Below are 20,344 nucleotides of genomic sequence, written 5' to 3'. Positions count from 1 at the left end.
CTACTAACTTTGCACATTTAGACTTTACAGACAATGTTTGCCCACTGCTCCAGTTCAGTTACATTCGATGGTGACTGTTTGTGGACTGCAGTCTTCAAGTCATTCCACAGATTTTCAATGTGGTTTAAGTCTTGGCTCTGACTAGGCCATGCAAGGACGTTCACCTTTTTCTCCTTTAATCACTGTGTGGTCATTTTTGCTGTGTGCTTTAAATCATTGTCATGTTGGAAGGTAAACCTTCTTTCCACTGACAACCTTCTGGGAGAGGGCAGCAGATTGTCCTCAAGAATTTGATGGTAGTTTGCCCCATCCATTTATCCTTCTATCCTGACAAGTGCTCCAGTCCCTGCTGAAGAGAAACTCCCCATAACAAGATATTACCACCTCAATGCTTTAATGTAGAAATGGTGTTATTTGGATGGTGAGCTGTATTGTATTTCAGCCAGACATATTGTTTGGTGTCGAAGCCAAATAATTTAATTTTAGTCTCATCTGACCACCTTAAACGCACCTTGAAGATTCTGAGGCCACATAGAAAAAAGTGTTATGGTCAGATGAGACTAAAATTGAATTATGTGGCCTTAACACAAAACAATATGTCTGGTGGAAATTGAATAAAGCTCACAATGACATGACCTTCCACTATAACCATGAACCAAAGCACACAGAAAGAATGACCACACAGTGGTTGATGGGGAAAAAGGTGAATATCCTTGCATGGCTTATTCAGAGCCCAGACTTAAACCCCATTGAAAATCTGTGGAATGACTTGAAGACTGCAGTCCACAAATGGTCACCATCAAATTGACCAGAACTTGAGCAGTTCTGCAAAGAATAGTGGACAAATTTTGCAAAATCTAGATGTGCAAAGTTAGTATAGACATATCCCAACAGAATAAAGGCTGTAATTAGACAAAAGGTGGTTAGGTTAAACAAAATACTGACATAAGGGGAGGGGGGCAGGGGTTGAACCTTTTTCCAGCTCAGTTTTTTTCTGTTTTTGGATTTTTTTTCTGGCATGCTGGTGTTATATCTTTCACCTGGATGTTATAGATTGCATTAGTAAATACAGCTGGATAAAATAAAAACTGTATCTGTCTTCATTTCAGGATCCAAAGCAAAAAATATGATTTTGTTTTAAAGGGGGGTGATTCTTTTCTAAACTCACTGTATATAAGCTTGTTGGACATTTAATTACAAAACCAAAAAATATGAAATTGTCCTCCCAGCACACCTAAGGAGAATGTTGGTAGGCCTGACACTGTTGGTAGGTATTTCAGTGTAGCACAGGACCACAGGAAGTTAGAAGCTCATTCTGGCAGATCCACAGGTATTTTACTGCACATACAGTGTTTTAAATAGAGAAAATATTGAGAATTTTGCAAGTATTTCAGAAATGGACAGAATGTTTTTTTTATTTTATCAAAACATACACTTTAAAATCAGAATAAAAAGAAATTAGTAAAACTAGACTTTTAGGAATAAATGTATTATTTTGTGACATTTTATTTAAATAATTTAGTTTAAATATTAGTAAAATACTGTATATCAGACCTAAAAATTATAGCCTGAACTACCAGTAAATGAAAATAATAATCAATCCTCCTGAGAAAAGTCTGTTGTTTATGATACAGGCAGTGATAAGATGAACCAGATAGATGGGTAGAAAGTGTGGAGACAGCATCGTTTTTTATGGCACAATTTTATTAGCATTTTGAGATACATGGAAATGTCAGAACATTCAAATTTATAGCCATGCTCTACCTCAGAGACTAAAAGCAGCAACACAATAAGCATGCTTGATGGCTGCCAAACTCACAAGGATTGGCAATTTTTAAATAGCACTTAAGAGGAAAGCTTGGAAGACGAGAGTGAAAAACCAAAAGCAGTAAGTCATAAAATTTAAAGCAATGGCTTATGATGGCAAACTTGTTCCAATATACCATGGGCAAATGTTATGTTCTAATCCAATAAAACAGATGGAGTGTAATATACAGACTGGGAAAGAAGAATTAAAATGTTGGTCTGTTTACAAAAACTTCTGTTTAATAGCAAGCAAATGCTACTACTGTTAGCTGGAACATTTCAAATGGACTGAATACAAGTCAAAGAACTTACTCGAGAGATGGCCGTTCTGAATGACGACTTGTGAGTTTTTAATGCACTCATATATGCTAAAATGTAACTTTGGGTATGTTTTTAGTAATAAATGCAGTTTAAATATAGTATAAACCCAATCTTGTGACCTTTATTTTTGTCTCTCTTTTTCCATTTTTGATCAAGCCGCCAAGGTAATGCATTGTTTCTACATGAAGCAATAAAAACAAATGCAGACAAAACTTTTTCTTTTTTTTTTTTTTTTTTTTTTGTTGGAGTTGGGATAGGTTAGAACCTCTGTTTGGGTTTTGTCTGGGTCTCTGTTTGGGAGATTTCTGCTTACTTCTGATGTGTTTAATGGGTTTAAGACAAAAGAAGAAATGATGAGAAATCTCTGCAACAGGGAGGTAGACAGCATTTAAAACTTGCTTAGGTTTCCAACCCCTACCCGCTATTTACAAAACTCAAAATAAAGACCATTTTTGCTGACGCTGGGCTTTAATAACAGAGAGGAAAAATTTGCACAAGGCAGAAACAAAAAGGCTTGTGACATATGGTAAAACATAAAAAAATTAGGTTTCACAAAATAAAGTCCCCTTGGGAAAGTCCAAAACCTGTATAATAGAGAATTGAAAGTGGTTGTAGACCCCATTCATGAAAGTTTAACTAAGCAAATATATCTGTAGTCTCTAAGTGATGTTTCTGTCTAGTGCTTTGTTCCTCTGTTATCAGCATGAGTCACTTCTGAGATGTTTTCCGACACATGAGATAACATGAGCTGAAACTTTGTGTCGGGGAGGGAGCTTAGAGGGAGATTAGCAGGGAGCTGGTCTATTCATTTTACAGCTCTGCATGTTCCTTCGTTCCTCTGCCTATGTGTAGGAGGGGTGCGTCCCTTTCCTCCAAACAGCTCTCACACAGTGTAAGTCCAGTATCCACATCTATGTGCTGCTGAACGATGAAGAAAGATTTTTAAACATAACCAGCACTTCCCAAAGAGTGTAGAAAGGGTAAGACAGCAGATATACAAGTAAAACTTATGTAGGAGGTTTTATTTTATTTCGGTGTATCATCTAAGGCTATTCACTTCACTGGGTATATGTAAGGGTTTACAACCACTTTAAGACAAATTCTTCTTTAAAAGAAACTGTGTCCTAATTCTATAAGTGAGCACAGTGCATCACTCATCACTCTCATACTGTAATGTATCCATTGACTTTTTTTTCATGGTCGCAAGGTATGGCCCAGGCCCTTACACTTCTATTATTTATTACTGGGTTCTGAGGCTGGCCATCACATTGATGGATCAATAATGAAAGACACAGGAAGGGGCAGGGCAGAGGCAGAAAAGAGAAGCTGGTCACGGGTTGCAGGACACCGGTCCCAGATTTTTGAGCTCTCCAGGTGCTCAGCTAAAAATGATAGCATACATTTTGGAGTGTGTGGCAGTTTTCTTTTTTAGTGCCACAAGGTGACTTTTAGCCAAAGTGTGGCTTCCCTTGTTTCTGTAAGCTTTTCTGCATAACAGGCGTCTCCAGCAAATTTTAGAGTGAAACCAAATCTCAGGGTGCTCTGCTGGAAATTTTACCAGGTTTTGCACTCTCATGTTGTTGTACACTATTCCCTCCCCCTGTACATATGAGTCAGTGAGGCTGCTCATAACCTTTAGTAGCTCATAGAGAGACACAGGGAGACCAGAGTGTGACCATGCCAGCTCTCATCATAAATTGCAAAAAAACGCCCCTTAGCCAACCTTTGGGGTTTCAGGGGGTACCAGCCATGTAAACCAGAGGACATCTAACCATGATTAAATGGCCACATGTTTGCTGTAAAGGTGGTTTTAAGTTGTGAATAACAAAATTCACATTAACATAAATAAAAACAAATTCATTTTTTATTTTTTTTAAAATAGTGAACCCACTCATATCATCTCTTTCCCACACCAATTAGCAAACAGTATTAGGCATACAGATACCAGAATAGAACATTTCACTGAACAAAGTACACATAATATTTATAACCTGGAAAATTCAAGTTTTTACCAAGGTTGCCAAACACTGTCAAGGTTGGAAAGGCTTAGCTTAGATAAACAATATTATATTACTGAAAAGCATCATTTACTATATGAATATTAGTTTGAGAACTTCTCCTTCAGGAACCTTCCAAATTAAAAAAAAAAAAAAAAACTTTCCAAGCACATAACAGTAATAGTCGAAACATGAATCATGGATGTGTCTCTGGAACAGATGAGCCGATAAATATTGCAGACATGCTTGAGTGGTACAAAGTACCTTTAATCCCAATTTGGAGGAAATATATGTATGCCTTTGCAACCTATCATTTATGACAGCTGGACAGGACCAAAATATATGAAATCAAGTAGCATTATCAATTTTTTTAACCTTTTTAAAAGTTGGAAAAAAGGCTTGTTTTAAGAAGTTGGGATGGTGTGCACTATGGTTAATACAGTACACTTGGACTGAGACCAAATTTTCTATTAATTCTTTAAAGAGGAACTTTGCTCCAACATCAATCCACCCTGGCCCTCTTCAACACCAAATGTCCACCATGGAAAGGGTGCACCACAGGTACACTACTTTTAATGATTACCATTATTGTAGGTGGAATAGCTTTCATTTTATCTCCCCATGCATGTAAAATATAGCAAGGAAATTAACTTTTAACCAAATTATCCTTAGATGCTGCTTGTTGTCTTTTACACTTGCATAATTTAACTTATAAGAAGTATAAGCAGTCTCTGGCTAGGCACTTACTCAATGCTGCAAAGGCAGTCATCCCTCTACACTGGAATGCTCAATCCAGACCTACTACAAAGGAATGGATCGAAAAAGTTAAAACTTTCTATGAGATGGAGGAGATTCTCGCTATTAGGAAGGAAAATGATTCAGCTTTTCACAGAACTTGGCGACCCTGGTGTGAATTTATACTTTCTGACACTTTCAATAGATTCTTTGACCATTAGATTCGAGTGGTATTAGTGCTTGTCTGTCCCCAGCAATCCGAATCACACAGATTTGGACGATATGTATACTAAGCTTGTTTTGTAGTCAAATTGCTCAATTGTAACTCTCCCACACATTACCATGTCCCTATCCCACCTACCCTTCTTTGTTCCCTTTCTCTTTCTTCCTCCTCACACCTTTTTCTCTCCTTTCTTCTTTTTCTTTTTTTCTTCTATTATACGGCTTAGCCGTTGCTGTGGGCTTTGCCCCCAGCGTTTAATTGCTTATGTTTATTGCTTTCAGGGATCTGGCCACAGCAGTTAGTTATATTCTATACTTTGATATGTAACATTTTTGTGGCCTTGATTCCTACCTTGTATTTTATACATGTTACTCTCTTGTATCAATGTATTTCAAATTGCACTATTGTTGTTAAAGCTTTTGTTTGTATTTGATTTTCTTGCAATAAAGCTTTTTATTGGAAAAAAAAAAAAAAAAAAACTTTTAAAACCCAAAGAGTAATTAATGACAATACTGTAGATATTTTTACAACTGTGCAATTATTGTATTTTATAATCTAAATCTCAACTGAACTTAATGCATTCTAGGTACATCAAAACAAAAGGTGTGAAAAGTTCTACAGCTGGAATTCTTTAAAAAGCAGCAACAGACTAAATAGAAAAGCCTGTCCACTGACACCATACTGTGGAGAAGGACCCTTGAGCTTTGTGTCAAACCAGTGATCTCTCTGTATGTCTGACACACTCTTTGCTGATTTAGAGCTATACAACAAAAATAAAAATAGACGGTTTAGAGCTATAGATTTCCAATTATTAAGGGGCATGAGCAGAGGTATAGGTCTAATTCAGCAGGGAAAGGATGTGGAGGGTGGGGTTGGACTTCTGCAAGGAAACCACTGCTTCTACAGAGAGCAAATGTCCTGCCAGCAGGGGACAGGCTTTCTACTCTGGCTGTGGCTGCTTTCTAAAGAGAAAAACTGCAAGACTGTACACACATTTTGTTTTGTTGCACATGGAACATAATTAGACTGCATTATTTAAACTGAAAGTTCAAGCAGGCTTTAAATAGACTTAGAGACATGCTAAAATGAAAGGAGTCATAAAATGTAAATACATATAACGGCACGACTGAGTGAAGACTGTGTTGAAAAGTGTAACTCCTAATTCTGATCATGGTTTTAGTTCTACTTATTTTATGGTAAATTTGGCAGCACGAGACACCAGACTCTCTATAAGTGAAATCATTATTTACATATGAAAGCATTAACATGTCCAAGGGGAAATATCTTCTTCGAAATCTCATAATGTTCATGAAGAACTGGCATGGCCTCTTATGTTACACAGCCAATGCGTAACAGATCTCTGTTGTCCATTATGTCATCTATGGACCCTTCTTTTCAAGTAAACCTTACGCAGCAGGACAAATCAGTTTTATTGTGTTGACTGAACACTTGGTAACCCATTAAATATGGTGGAATGTAAATATTTTAAAAGTGGAGGAAACCTTGTAAGTGGAATTGGTACCAAGATTAACATACAAAAACACATTACTTCCAAGATAATAAAACATTTATTTATAGCTGTAGGTCTCAAATGTATTATATACCCTTTTATGACACTGGAGGAGCGCCAACTGTCTTTAAAGGTGTGTACTTTTATTTCCAGTATCCTCTAACTGTCTATATGGTATGTCTTGAAGATATTACGTTTGGAACATGTAAGATACCTTCTTTAAAAAATCTTTAAACTGTAAATCTGAGTTTTATTCAAGAGTCAAAAGTGCCTCTGGGGGTGTATGTATGTATCATTGGTAATTAACTGTGACCTTTGGAATAAGTAGCATGCCTTAAAAAAAAAAACTCTATACAAAACCAGTATTTAGAAATGGGGTTATGGGGTCAACCATTTATCCCAAGTAATGGTGTGATGTACTGATGTGAAGTAATAATGATTATTGATGTTAAAGCAGTATTAAACCTAAATGCAAACAATTATAATACTACTTCTTACATGTGATGGCTCCATTAGTTTTATTATTTTAGATTTTATTACAGGTACTGTACCTATATAGCATCGACAACTTAACTCCAGGTTGCCCCTAATAATTTGCCCTATAAGAACCTAGCCCATATAAATCATGAATGTTCATCAAAAAAAGCAACAACAACATATATTCATAAATGTTTAAGGTCACATAAACAATAAAAGCATTGGTCTTCATCTCTTATCTCTACGCATTTCACCAGTGAATGGCTTCTTCAGGAGATCCTATTTATATTGGGGAGATACAAACAATCATGAGCACAAAGCGCTCAGTCCGATTGGCCCAGAGAATGGGGATGGTACACCAGAGCTAATCCAGCTGATAAAGAAGCCCCAAAGGCAGTCCATAGATTGAATGAATATATTTACTTGAAAGTAACCGGTTAGTATTTGGTTACTATACAGAGCAATTCGGATCCATATAACAAAAAAGTGCTTGGGTGACTCAATATGGTCTGATCAGCTGGTCCTGGCATGAGTCTCCATAGCCTCCATGTCACAAACTGCTGTCTATCACAGCAGGTGTGTTATTGGCTGAATCACCAGGTGAAAACAGAGGAAAAAACCTTAAAAAAGAAAACAAATGCAGCCACCGCATGTAAGGATTATTCAACTGCAATATATTACATTTTTGGTTTGGGGTTAATTAGTAATGATGTTACATAGGATTGGAAGCTCCTCTGCCACTTTCTCCCCTTGCTGCGCCCGCAGGTTCCACATGTCTTGGCATTGGATAAATAAAGTCATGCTGAATTGGTTCAGATAACACCAGAAACAGCATCCAGAAGGGAGGATAACCTCACTGGTATTTGTCCACTTGGACTAAATAAGTACATACAACACCCACCAAAAATTTAAGAAAGATTTGCACCAAAGAAAAGGCAAAATATGAAAAATCAACATGTATTTTAAAGATGACAGCTGTCATCAATTTGCATTGTTCGTACAGGTAATCAATGCTTTCACAAATTTTTACAATCACAATAGTTTAAAAAAAAAAAAATGGCATTCAATATGCAATCACAGTGGTATTAATGGAGGAAGATTCTGTAATATGAAAAAATGACACAGTAAGGTATTTTTCTTTCCAGAACAAAGGAAGGTAATAATTTGCAAAAAAGTTTGCTGAAATCATTGCAATGTATAGAGATGACCTGGAGATTTTTTTGATCTTAAAGAACCCTAATGTAGTGATGTGCTGACTTACCTTTAACAGTACACATTTTTTTCATATATTTTTCTTTGTAGGCAAGGTGTTCTAATATTCACAATGAGTGTTAACAATAAATGAGTAAACATAGCACTGATAAAAGTATTACTTAGTAAACCTAATGGATCAGACCATGATATGCAATCAGATATAATGAACTACTTTATTGATACAAATCACCGTATAACAAAATTTTGTGCTTGGGAAATATTATCAGGTATATAAAAAATATAGTCACCTCCAACTAGCCTGGCAATATAATGATCTCTGATTAGTAAGCCAAAGCCACAATAACCCTCAGCAACCAATCAGAAGTAAATACCCATTATTTTCATAAACTTAAAGCAGAATTATAGTTTTTTTTTTTTTTTTTTACCTCCGCTGTCTTAACAGCTACATAACACTCTGAGTTAATTTCAGCAGCCAGCAACTGAATAAAACTACGCTGGTGGGACACATGTTTTTGACATTTAGGCAGGGAAGTGATAGCTCATCTTTTAGATTAGTTTTAAGGTCAACATTAATTCTATATTTCAGCTGGAGGCTTCAGCAATAGTAATTGAAAAGGCAAAAACCACAACTGAGAAAAGAGTTACCCTATCATAGGATGCAATATTTTGAATATGGAGCTTTATTTTGTATGGCATAACAGCCATATTTTATTTTTTACTTTGTTTGTCAGATCATTTTCAAATGCTTGTTTTTTTGCATACACACATGTATGTTAAGGTAATTTCCACAAAACATTTTTTAAAATGCCCAACAAATATCAGAAAAGATTGGTAAGCCAAAGTAATGCCCATCAAACCATTTGTCCCCTGGACCCTATTCCCTCCCAAATACTGCATTTACCCTCTGGCTCTATCCTACACTGTCTAACTCACATCTTCAATCTCTCCCTCTCTTCTGGCATCTTCCCCAACTCTCTAAAACATGCCCTAGTCACCCCAATACTAAAAAAACCTTCCTTAGACCCCACTAATCTTAACAACCTACAGCCTGTCTCTTTGCTCCTCTTTTCCTCAAAGCTCCTTGAATGCCTGGTCTACAACCGAGTGACCACCTCATTAAGAATAGCCTTCTTGATCCCCTTCAGCCTGGATTTCGCCCTCAACACTCCACAATAACTGCTCTCCTAAAACTCACAAAGATTTAACAACAGCTAAAACCAATTGACACTATTCAGTACTCCTACTTCTGGACCTTTCAGCTGCCTTTGATACTGTTGACCACCCCCTCCTCCTCAAAAAATTTTACTCCTTTGGTCTCAATGATTGTGCTATATATTGTCTCTCATCCTACCTTTTCCACCCCACCTTCAGTGTTACACACAATTCTACTTCCTCCTCTCTTTTTCCTTTCTCCCTCAGGGTCACCCAAGGTTCTGTTCTTGGACCTCTCCTACTCTCAATCTACACCTCCTTCCTAGGTCAGCAGATGATATTTCTACAGTGACGACACCCAAATCTTTCTCTCTACCCCTTAGCTTACAACATCAATCTCCTCACGCATTACCAATTTAATGAAAAACATATCAATCTGGATGTCACACTCAATCTATCCAAAACCAAGCTCATAATATTTCCTTCACCACGTGCCCCTTCCCCTGACTTCTCTGTCAAGATCAGTGGCACAACCATTAACCCATCCCCGCATGTCAGGGTGCTAGGTGCAGTCTTGGACTCTGAACTCTTTTCGACCCCAGATCCGTTCACTTTCCAAAGCTTGCCACCTCAACCTCCACAACATCTCCAAAATACGTCCCTTTCTAACCGATGACACTACAAAGCTCTTAATCCACTCCCTGGTTATCTCTCGCTTCGACTACTGCAACTCACACCCTCCTCATTGGTTTACCTTTACATAGGCTATCTCCTATTCATTTCAGCATGTATGCTGCTGCCAGACTCATCCACCTTACAAACCACTCAACATCTGCTACCCCTCTCTGACAATCCCTCCATTGGCTGCCACTCACTCAACAAATTAAATTCTAACAATAACTTACAAAGCCATCTACAACTTGGCCCAGCTAGATCACTAACCTAGTCTCAAAATATCAACCAAATTATTCTCTTCGTTCCTCCCAAGACCTCCTGCTCTCTAGTTCCCTTGTCATCTCCTCACATGCTCACCTCCAGGACTTCTCCTGAGTCTCTCCCATCCTTTGGAACTCCATACCCCAATCTGTTTGAATATCTCCTATTCTATCCACTTTTAGGCAATCCCTTTTCTCTTCAGAGAAGCCTATCCTGCCTCCACCTAACAACTGGGCTTTTATTTTCTCCATCAGCTCACCCCCCACAGTTATTACCTTTTGTATCACTTGACCCTCCCTTTTAGATTGTAAGCTCTAATGAGCAGGACCCTCTGATTCCTCCTGTATTGAATTGTATTGTAACTGTACTGTCTGCCCTCATGTTTAAAGCGCTGCGCAAACTGTTGACGCTATATAAGATCTTGTATAGTAATAATAATGAAAGAAAGAAATATATGTCGCCCTCTCGTGGCCATGTGTAGTTCCTGGTTTTGGGTATAGTTTTTGCTAAGGGGGTCAGTCAACTCAAGAATGATATTTCAGACTCTCTAAGTTATTGGGAAGGTAAATAAATGAATAATGTTATTGATTTTATGTCTAGTGGTGAGATCTCTGTAAAGTATTGGGGTTCTCAAGTCTGCATACCTGTTGTATTGTCTCCAGGAGCTCTCAGGCTACCTTTTTGTTTAATTATTTTATTTATGAGGAAAACAGCAGGAATGATAAACTAAATCAACGTGGAAGAATTGACCCTGTTTTGGCACAGTGTGATTGGGGGTTCTTTTGTTTCCCCCTATAATTCTGCAGACTAACAGCACTGCAGGCAGCTACAGTAGAGTAAGGGATCGGAGTGATGGGAAAATATGTCATCTGTATCTGACTGTGTGCATTTTAGGTGCCACTTTCTGATTCGCTTTATGTCCCTAATTTTATTAAGACACCCCTGCCCCCCATAATATATTTTCAAAATATGGGGCCCCAATTTATTTATTTGACCAGGACTCAATTTTGTCAAAAACCAGCCTCAACAGTTGGAGTTAACTAGAGATATAAGAAAGCAATGGGTGATTTGGTTTACCAGACTCGATCTACAACACACTTAGGCTAACCATTTCAATAATCATTTCCTGCTATAGTATAAAAATATATTAATAATAGTGAAACAGTTTAGATTAAAGAGATTAAAGCAATTTTTGCTTTTCAGAACTTCTAATCAGCTACCTGTTGATATATTGAAACATAATGCCAATATTTTCCAAATCTTTCATAAAATCTCATGGAAAGCTGAAGGCCTATTTCACGTCTATGCATTTTATGTGCGTTTTGTAATGCATAAAATGCATGTGTTACAATGAGGCTGTTCACATCTGGGTACTACATTGACAAAAATGAGGCAGCTCTATAGTGCGTCGTTATCTCTTTGCTCTATTTTCATGTTACTAGGTTCAGTAAGTAATCAAAAATCATTACTTTTCAGGCACTCTCTTTTAGCAGGTAGATATAATTGGTACAATCTTTCTGGAAAACACCTAAGCCACTTCCATTGATAACTTGGATATATTTAGTAAACAATATCATGAGAATGGAGGAACTCTTAGCTTACGATTCTGATACCAGAAATGAATTTATTTCCCAGTGGACAGTGTAGGTCTTTTTCAGATGTCCTAAAAAGTAGATTCTAAAATACACCAGTCTTGTAAATTTCCAAATCCACCCTAACAGTTGAGTAAAGGTTTCCTCAGCCATAAAATAGTCTCTGTAAAATATGCTTTTTAAAATTGATTTTTAGGTTTCTTTATATTTTGATCTTATCTTTTGTGATCCCCAGACCGGACTGCTCCTCTCCTTGACTTCCCATGTTCAGATCCCTAAAATCCTTCCTTATTCCCTGATTTCTTCTTCTATTCTTGCCAACCTCTAACTTTTTCAAAAAAGGAGTGTTCTTTTTCTCCATTATATTAAACTTTAAGCTTTGTGATGCTGGTGATGACACACTACCTAATTGGTCTAGATGTATGTCTCCTACATTGTTGTACATTCTTTACCTTGTAACATTCATTTTGCTAAGACCTCAGAGTGGTTCTTATACTCCTTTTTTTCTGTTTATTAGTTTTTTTTTTCATGTACCCTCTGTGTAATGGTTCAACAATGTATAGTAAAAACAGTCTTTTTTTGGTCAGGGAACAGGTGCAGGAACTCACCCCCCCCCCTCACCAACTAGTCATAGGGTTAGTGTGGCCCACATCTCACCTCTGCACCCTTCTTCTTTAGCTTATCTCTGCAACCCCCCCCCCAACAGCTAAACTTTGCTGCCCTCTTCTAAAGATCCTTACTTCTACACCCCTCCTTAGCTCTGACCTCTAAATCCTCAATATTCTCACATTTTTCCCTTCCTCTGCTGCCTTGCTCACTTCTGCAAATGGTACAAAGTCTTGTTGTTCCCACAGAGTGCACATTCACTTGCAGTTCTGCCTCCCCCCACTGGCCAGAAGCAGGATCATTGTGCGGGGTGTCAGCATCCAAGCATGAGTTCAGCATGCAATGCCATGTCTCCCGCCTATGAACACACTATGTCCGGGCAGCTGTCTCTCCCTTGTCCTTACCCTGAGTACAGGGGCAGGGAGGTTCTGTGGGAGCCGGTGGAAGAGCCAAGCCTCTGACAAGTAACAGTAGATAGCAGGGAGCACAGGGTCAGTACATTCTGCCACATTCCGGCTCAAACAAAGGCCTGAGTAATAAATATATTTAGCACTAAAAATAAAGCATGTCCAATTTTAGATGCATTTATATTTGTTTTCTGGCCAACTGAAGTCAATTATATTAATTTTCAATTTGATGTGGGTGTGCACATCATCTCACAGTCACAAGCATCTCCCCTGGATATTTGTCATGTGCTCAGCCACATTGAACACAGTGACAATTGCTGCAGCAGCTGCCTACAGCAGTGTAAATTAGCCATGTGTTCTAAGCTCCAGACACAGAAAACCAGGAAGTACATTGCCTCATGATGTCACTACAAGAAAATAACGCTGGATGGCTGATACTAAAAAGGCCCAATGCATGAAAACACATGTAAATGTATTTTTTAAAGGAAAAAAATAAATACCAGTGGAAAACAATAAATGTGAACAAGTCAAAAGTATCTAACATGACTAGAAACTGTGTCTGTGATTTCAGATTTCATCTGCAGTACCACCTAGTGGTGAAAGCTGGTATTGTAGTTAATGCAGTCAGGGAGTTCAGCCACCCAAACAATGTAAACAACAACACATACCATAAAAATAAACAAAAGTTAAAAAAACAAAAGTTATACAGCATCTTACCTTCTTCACAGTTACTTCCAGTAAATCCCGGGCAGCATCTCCACTCCATAGTGGTGACAGTACGATACGACATTTTATACACAGGTCTCAGAAGAGTTCTATAACTAATATAAACACAAAATAAAATAAAGACACAATCAAATACAATATGAAATGAAAACACCTTTTATATTATGCAAATAATAAAGCATTCCTTAAATAAAAATCTTGTACTATTTTTAATCTTTATTCGGTGGTCACATGGCCGTGGCTGTTTTTCTCATCATTTCTTGAGTGCAGGGGGCTTGGCTGTATTGATAGGGGATGGCCAATAGCATATTGCAAAGGTAGTGGAGAAATATATTCCCCCTCTTCCTAATTTCCGTTCCGCAGCTGCTGCGTTCCACAGCCTCTGTTAATTAAGCAGTTCAGATCTAGGAGCCTGCCCATGGAGTTATAGGCACATCGTGCATAGGTACGACATCAGAAAGTTCATATTAGAAGCTACATCACACCAGCAAAGAGCTGCTTCCATGATTAGCATCACCAGAATGGGAAGGGAAACAGGAAAAGGAAGAAGACTGGCAGAATCAAAAGGTATTAGCTGCTAAACAAGAAGGCAAAGTTATTTGCCAAAAAAAAGTTCCATGGTGAATGAGAAATTGTCAGCTATCTCATCTAATACAGACGAGAAATTTCTGCCAATCTGGTGTCCTTGGATCTCATACTCTCAACTTAACTGAAGACCGCTAACTCTTTGAGCTGCAAACATACTCACCCAGTCTGTGACGGGGAAGTAATTTGCAGTGCCTTTAAAAAGTATTCATACCCCCTGACATTTTCCACATTTTGTCAAGTTACAACCAAAAACGTAAATGTATTTTATATATACATGAATGCAAATGCATGCCACACTTTTTTGTAAAACATTTGGAAAACCATTTGTCATTTTCCTTCAACTTTACAATTCTGTGCCACTTTGTGTTGGTCTATCACATAAAATCCCCAAAAATACATTTACGTTCTTGGTTATAACATGACAAAATGTGGAAACTTTCAAGGGGTATTAATACTTTTTCAAGGCACTGTACCTTTCTCACCCCCATCCTTCCCCCCTGTTTTCCTTACCCCTTTACTCAATTTTATTCCATCCTTTCTTCTCTCTGACTACCTTACTACTCTATCCTCTACACCCCCAAAGCCCATAAAGTCCTGGGAAGGCCACAATAGCAATAACAAATACTCAGTTGACACTTAATGATATTCCAAATTATTATTCCTCTAATAGTAAAGAAATGTTAGTGTGCCACATACTGTATCTCTTTTACTCCAATTTGCTAAATTATAGGTTTGTTTGATAACTAATTTAACTGTGTTTTTCTAGTATGGCAAATCTTGTATTTCTTTGTATATGCTTGTTACCAGAGAACCCTTTTTTTAATTTGTATTGAAAACTTAATAAAAACAGTTGAACAAGAAAAAGAAGGCAAATTTGCAAGATTTAATATTGACAGAAGAATGGGTTAATGGTTGATTAGAAATGGGTGTTATATACACCATACTAAATTGCTGCTATGGGAAAAGCACATGATGCCAATCTAAAGTAACACTGCTTGTGGTATCTGGAAAACCATGAGATTTAATACATTAACTAGTCAGTTAGTTAATCAGTACACTAAAACTCAGTTTATGACTAGAGATGTCCCGAACTGTTCGCCGGCGAACAGTTCCCGGCGAACTTCGCATGTTCGCGTTCGCCTCGCGTTCGACCCTAACCCTAGCCCTAACCCTAGAATTAGGGTTAGGGCTAGGGTTAGGGTCAGGGCTAAGGTTAGGGTTATTTTTAGTGCTTAGGGTTAGAGGGTTAGGGTTAGAGGGGTAGGGGTAGGGTTACTAACTCTAACCCTAAGTATCTCACCGTAACCCTAACCCTATCCCCTAACACTAAACCTAACCCTAACCCTCTAACCATAACCCTAACCCTCTAACCTTAACCCTAACCCTCTAAGCCTAGCCATAAAAATAACCCTAAAGCTAAACCTAACCCTAGCCCTAACCCTAATCCTAACCCTAACCCTCTAACCTTAAACTTAACCCCCTAGCCCTAGCTCTAACCCTAACCCTCGCCCTAACCCTAATTCGTAATTTTTTTCTGGTTCCGGACATGCTACAGAGCTGGAACTTCACAGGTACACCTTTTAGACCCCCCAGACACTAAATCCAAAGAATTTTTTTATTTTTTTTATTTTTTAATTTTTCCAATAATTGGCTCTCTATCAAAAATGACAATTTTTAAGAACTTTTTTTGTGTGATTTAGTGTCTGGGGGGTCTAAAAAGTGTACCTATGGTGTTCTTTGGGTGATGTGTTGGGTTTGCGACAGACATAGCATTTTCTTTGATGGCCGAAAATTTAATTTTAGTTTTATCAGAGCAGAACACCTTCCTCATATTTTGGGAGTCTCCCGCATGCCTTTTCGCAAACTCAAAACGTGCCATTATGTTTTTTGCTTAAAGTAATGGCTTTCTTCTGGCCACTCTGCCATAAAGCCCAACTCTATGGAGCGTACGGCTTATTGTCGTCCTATGTACAGATACTCCAGTCTCTGCTGTGGAGCTCTGCAGCTTCTCCAGGATTACCTTCAGTCTCTGTGCTGCCTCTGTGATTAATGCCTTCCTTGCCCGGTCCGTGAGTTTTGGTGGGTGGCCGTCTTTTTTTATAACCTAAGCCTGACTTGTACTTCTCAACAACATTGTCCCCTACTTGTTTGGAGAGTTCCTTCATGGCAGTTTTCGTGGCAGTGTTTGGTTAGTGGTGCCTCTTGCTTAGGTGTTGCAGCTTCTGGGGCCTTTCAAAAAAGGTGTGTATATGTAATGACAGATCATGTGACACTTAGATTGCACACACAGGGACATCATTTCACTAATTATGTGACTTCTAAAGGTAATTGGTTGCACCAGAGCTTTTTATGGGCTTCATAACAAACTGGGTGAATACATAGGCACATGCATATTTTCTGTTTCTAAAAAATAGTTTTATGTATATTTTTTTCTCATTTTACTTCACCAACTTAGACTATTGTGTTCTGATCCATCACAAAAAAATCAGATTAACAAAACATTGAACTTAAGGCTGTAATGTAACAAATTAGGTAAAAAGTCAAGGGGGTGAATACTTTCGCAAGGCACTGTATAGGATTCAGACCCCCCCCCCCCCACTTTTAAAAGCTCAGGGTAAAAAGAAACCTTCCGTGTGCTGAAGCCCCCCCCCCCCCCAATACTTACCTGAGCCCCACCTTGATCCAGTGATGCACAGGAGAGCAGAGGCTCTCCTGGGTTTCTTCCTCCTCACTGGCTGAGACAGCAGTGGGAGCCATTGGCTCCCTCTACTGTCAATCACAGCTAGTGAGCCAATGAGGAGAGAGCGGGGGTCAGCCCTTGTGTGAATGGACAGGGAGCAAGCCTGCTTGGGTGCCTCCATAGCAAGCTGCTTGCTAAGGGGGCACTCGGCAGGGGGGAGAGGAGTCAGGAGTGCTGGCAGGGAACCTGAGAAGAGAAGGATTTGGGGATGCTCTGTGCAAAACCATAACATGTTTATTAACAAAAAAAAAATCTGCCTTTAATATCAGCTAACTTTTTTTCCTCATTAATTTTAACTCAGTACCCCATAATGACAAAGTGAAAACAGAATTTTAGAAATGTCTGTGAATTTATTAAAAACTTAAAAACTGAAATATCACATGTACTTAAGTATTTAGACCCTGTACTCAGTACTTTATTGAAGCACCTTTGGCAGCAATTATAGCCTATGATATTTTTGGGTATGACACAACAAGTTTTGCACACATGGATTGGGGGATTTTATGCCATTCTTCTTTGCAAATCCTCTCAAGCTAAGTCAGGATGGATCGGGACTTCTAGTGCACAGCCATTTTCAAGTCTCTCCAGAGATGTTCAATAGGGTTCATGTCAGGTTTATGGCTGGGCCACTCTAAGACATTCACAGAGTTGTTCCTAAGCCACTCCTGTGTTGTCTTGGCTGTGTGCTTAGGATCATTGCCATGTTTAAAAGCAGGGCTTTTTTTCAGCGGGAACGCGGGGGAACTGAATGTATGTAATTGCAAGGAATGCTACATTGTCTATTGATGCTGGCTGCTGAGGGATCTATTGTTGCTGGTGAGGATCTATTCCTGCAGGAGGGTTTCTTGCTGCTGGGGAGGTCTAGTGTGGCTGATGGGGGATATATTGTCTCTGGAAGAGATCTCATTTTGCAGGGGGGTCTATTATTAATGGGGTGGTTCTTATGTTGCTGAGGGGTCAGTTGTTGATGGGAGGGATCTACTCTTTATGGAGCAGTCTATTGTAGCTGGCTGCTGGAGGGTCTATTGATGCTGTCTGCTGGGAGATCTGTTGTTGCTGCTGAGGACCCATTGTCCCTGGCTGGATCTATTGCTGCTGGGGGGGGAGTCTATTATTGTTGGCTGCAAGGGAAATCTATTTTACTGCTTTTTTGTTATCAATAAAAAAATCCACACAAATTGCTTAGTACCACAAATGTTACTTGGTTCTGTATTTTCTAAAAAGGATGATACTGGGAGGTGGGTAGTGGGTGGAACCGTGGAACCAAGGAACGGTTCACGGAGGTAGGTAGGGGCGGAGACAAGGGGAAAGTCAGAAAAAGGGAGTTCCTGCACCTATTTTCTGAGAAAAAAAGCCCTGTTTAAAAGTGAACCTTCAGCATAGTACGAGGTCCTGAGCTCTCTGGAACAGGCTTTCATTGAAGATATATTTAAGTACTTTGCTCTAATCAGCTTTCCCTCAACCCTCTCCCAGTCCCTGCTGCTGAAAACACCCCTGCAAAATGATGCTAATACCACTATGCTTCACTGTAAGGATGGCTTTGGGCAGGCGATGAGTGGTGCCTGGTTTCCTCCAGGCAACCAGGCATTCTATTGTTTTGAATTAGGGCCAAACAGTTCAATATTGGTTTCATCAGACCAGAGAATCTTGTTCTTCACAGTCTGAGAGTCCTTGGGGTGCTTTTTTGCAAACTCCAAGCAGACTTTCATGTGTTGCACTGAGGAGAAGCTTCCATTTAGCCACTTTGCCATAAAGCCCATCAGTAGGGGGCTGCAGTGATGGTTGCCCTTCTGGAACTTTGTCCCATCTCCACACAGGATCTCTGGAGCTCAGTCGGGCTCTTGGTCACCTCTCTTACTAAGGCCCTTCTACCCCAATGTGATATTTCAGATTTTCCTTTTACATACATTTGCAAACATTGTCTAAAATTCTGTTTTCACTTTGTCATTATTGAGTACTTAGAATACTGAGTGTAGACTAATGGGAAAAAAAACTATTTAAACAACTGTAGTATCAGGCTGCAACAAAATAAAAAAAGTGAAGGGGTCGTGAATACTTTATGAATGCAATATATATATATATATGTCCTGTTAAACTGCTGTATGGTTTTGGCCACCGTGCTGCAGCTCAGTTTCGGGGTCTTGGCAATCTTCTTATAGCCTAGGCCATCTTTATGTAGAGCAACAATTCTCTTTTTCAGATCCCTTAGAGATTTCTTTGAGAGCGTGAGAACGAGAACACCAAATTTAACTCACCTACTCCCCATTTACCCCTGAGACCTTGTAACACTAACGAGTCACATGACACTGGGGAGGGAAAATGGCTAATTGGACCCAATTTGGACATTTTCACTTAGGTTTGTACTCAATTTTGTTGTCAAGCGCTTTAGGCATTAATGGCTATGTGTTGAGTTATTTTGAGGGGCCAGCAAATTTACACTGTTATACAAGCTGTACACTCACTACTTTACATTGTAGCAAAGTGTAATTTCTTCGGTGTTGTCACATGAAAAGATATAATAAAATATTTACAAAAATGTTGGTGTGTTCTCACTTGTGTGCGATACTGTACATATATATATATATATATATATATATATATATATATATATATATATGTGTGTTCTGTGTGTGTGTGTGTAGGTACATATATTTATACTGTAAATATATATATATATATATAATACAATGTATTATCAATTCGTTTTCCTTTTTTTTTTAATGGACTTCTTTGTAAACTAAACTTTTATTTATTCTTTCCTATCATCTCAGCTCTTTTCTCACAAAGACTGCAGAACACAAAGGTACTTATTTGAACCTACAGTAATGTTTTTTTTTATCCTTTGTTCTGTGGGCTCGTCTTTATCACATGAAAACATCTGAGAATGAAGATGTTTAAAAAGTTGCTATGCATAATTTAGGGCAAATAAGTATTTATACAAATATACTTTGATACAAATGTGTGCTTTTGATGTCTCGTTCTATTGTAAGAGGTTAAACTATGCAAAAGCTCACTTAACTAGAAAAGTTTATAAATTACCTAACATGTTAATGAATATACTGTTCATGTTACAACAAAGACTGAATGTGTCTGTCTCTCTAGCTATACATACACATGGGTAAATTATGATTCATTTGTAAAGATACTGAGCGTGAACGTATCACTGGCAAAAGAGTAGGAGATGTCTACCTACATGACAGATCAGATCACCACACTATCCAATTTATGTTCAAACAAATTACACTATGGACCTGATTTAATAAAGTTTAAAGCCTTATGCCATCACCTGTGTCATCTGTATGCATCAAGGCGA

The 20,344-nt window shown here is 38.5% G+C and overlaps 1 protein-coding gene across 1 annotated transcript in view; it reads right to left on the bottom strand.

The window, feature by feature from the left end:
• Positions 1-20,344, bottom strand: part of COL26A1 (collagen type XXVI alpha 1 chain) — a 580,192-nt gene that overhangs the window by 429,167 nt on the left and 130,681 nt on the right. The window contains exon 3 of the mRNA XM_082247729.1: positions 13,695-13,798. Coding sequence (XP_082103855.1) covers positions 13,695-13,798 — 104 coding nt within the window. The remainder of the gene's footprint in view (positions 1-13,694; positions 13,799-20,344) is intronic.

The sequence above is a fragment of the Pelophylax lessonae genome (genome assembly GCF_965119305.1).
Source record: "Pelophylax lessonae genome assembly, chromosome: 2".
Lineage (NCBI taxonomy): Eukaryota > Metazoa > Chordata > Amphibia > Anura > Ranidae > Pelophylax > Pelophylax lessonae.
The sequence above is the reverse complement of the archived record's forward strand: the minus strand, read 5'-3'. Positions and strand labels throughout refer to the sequence as shown.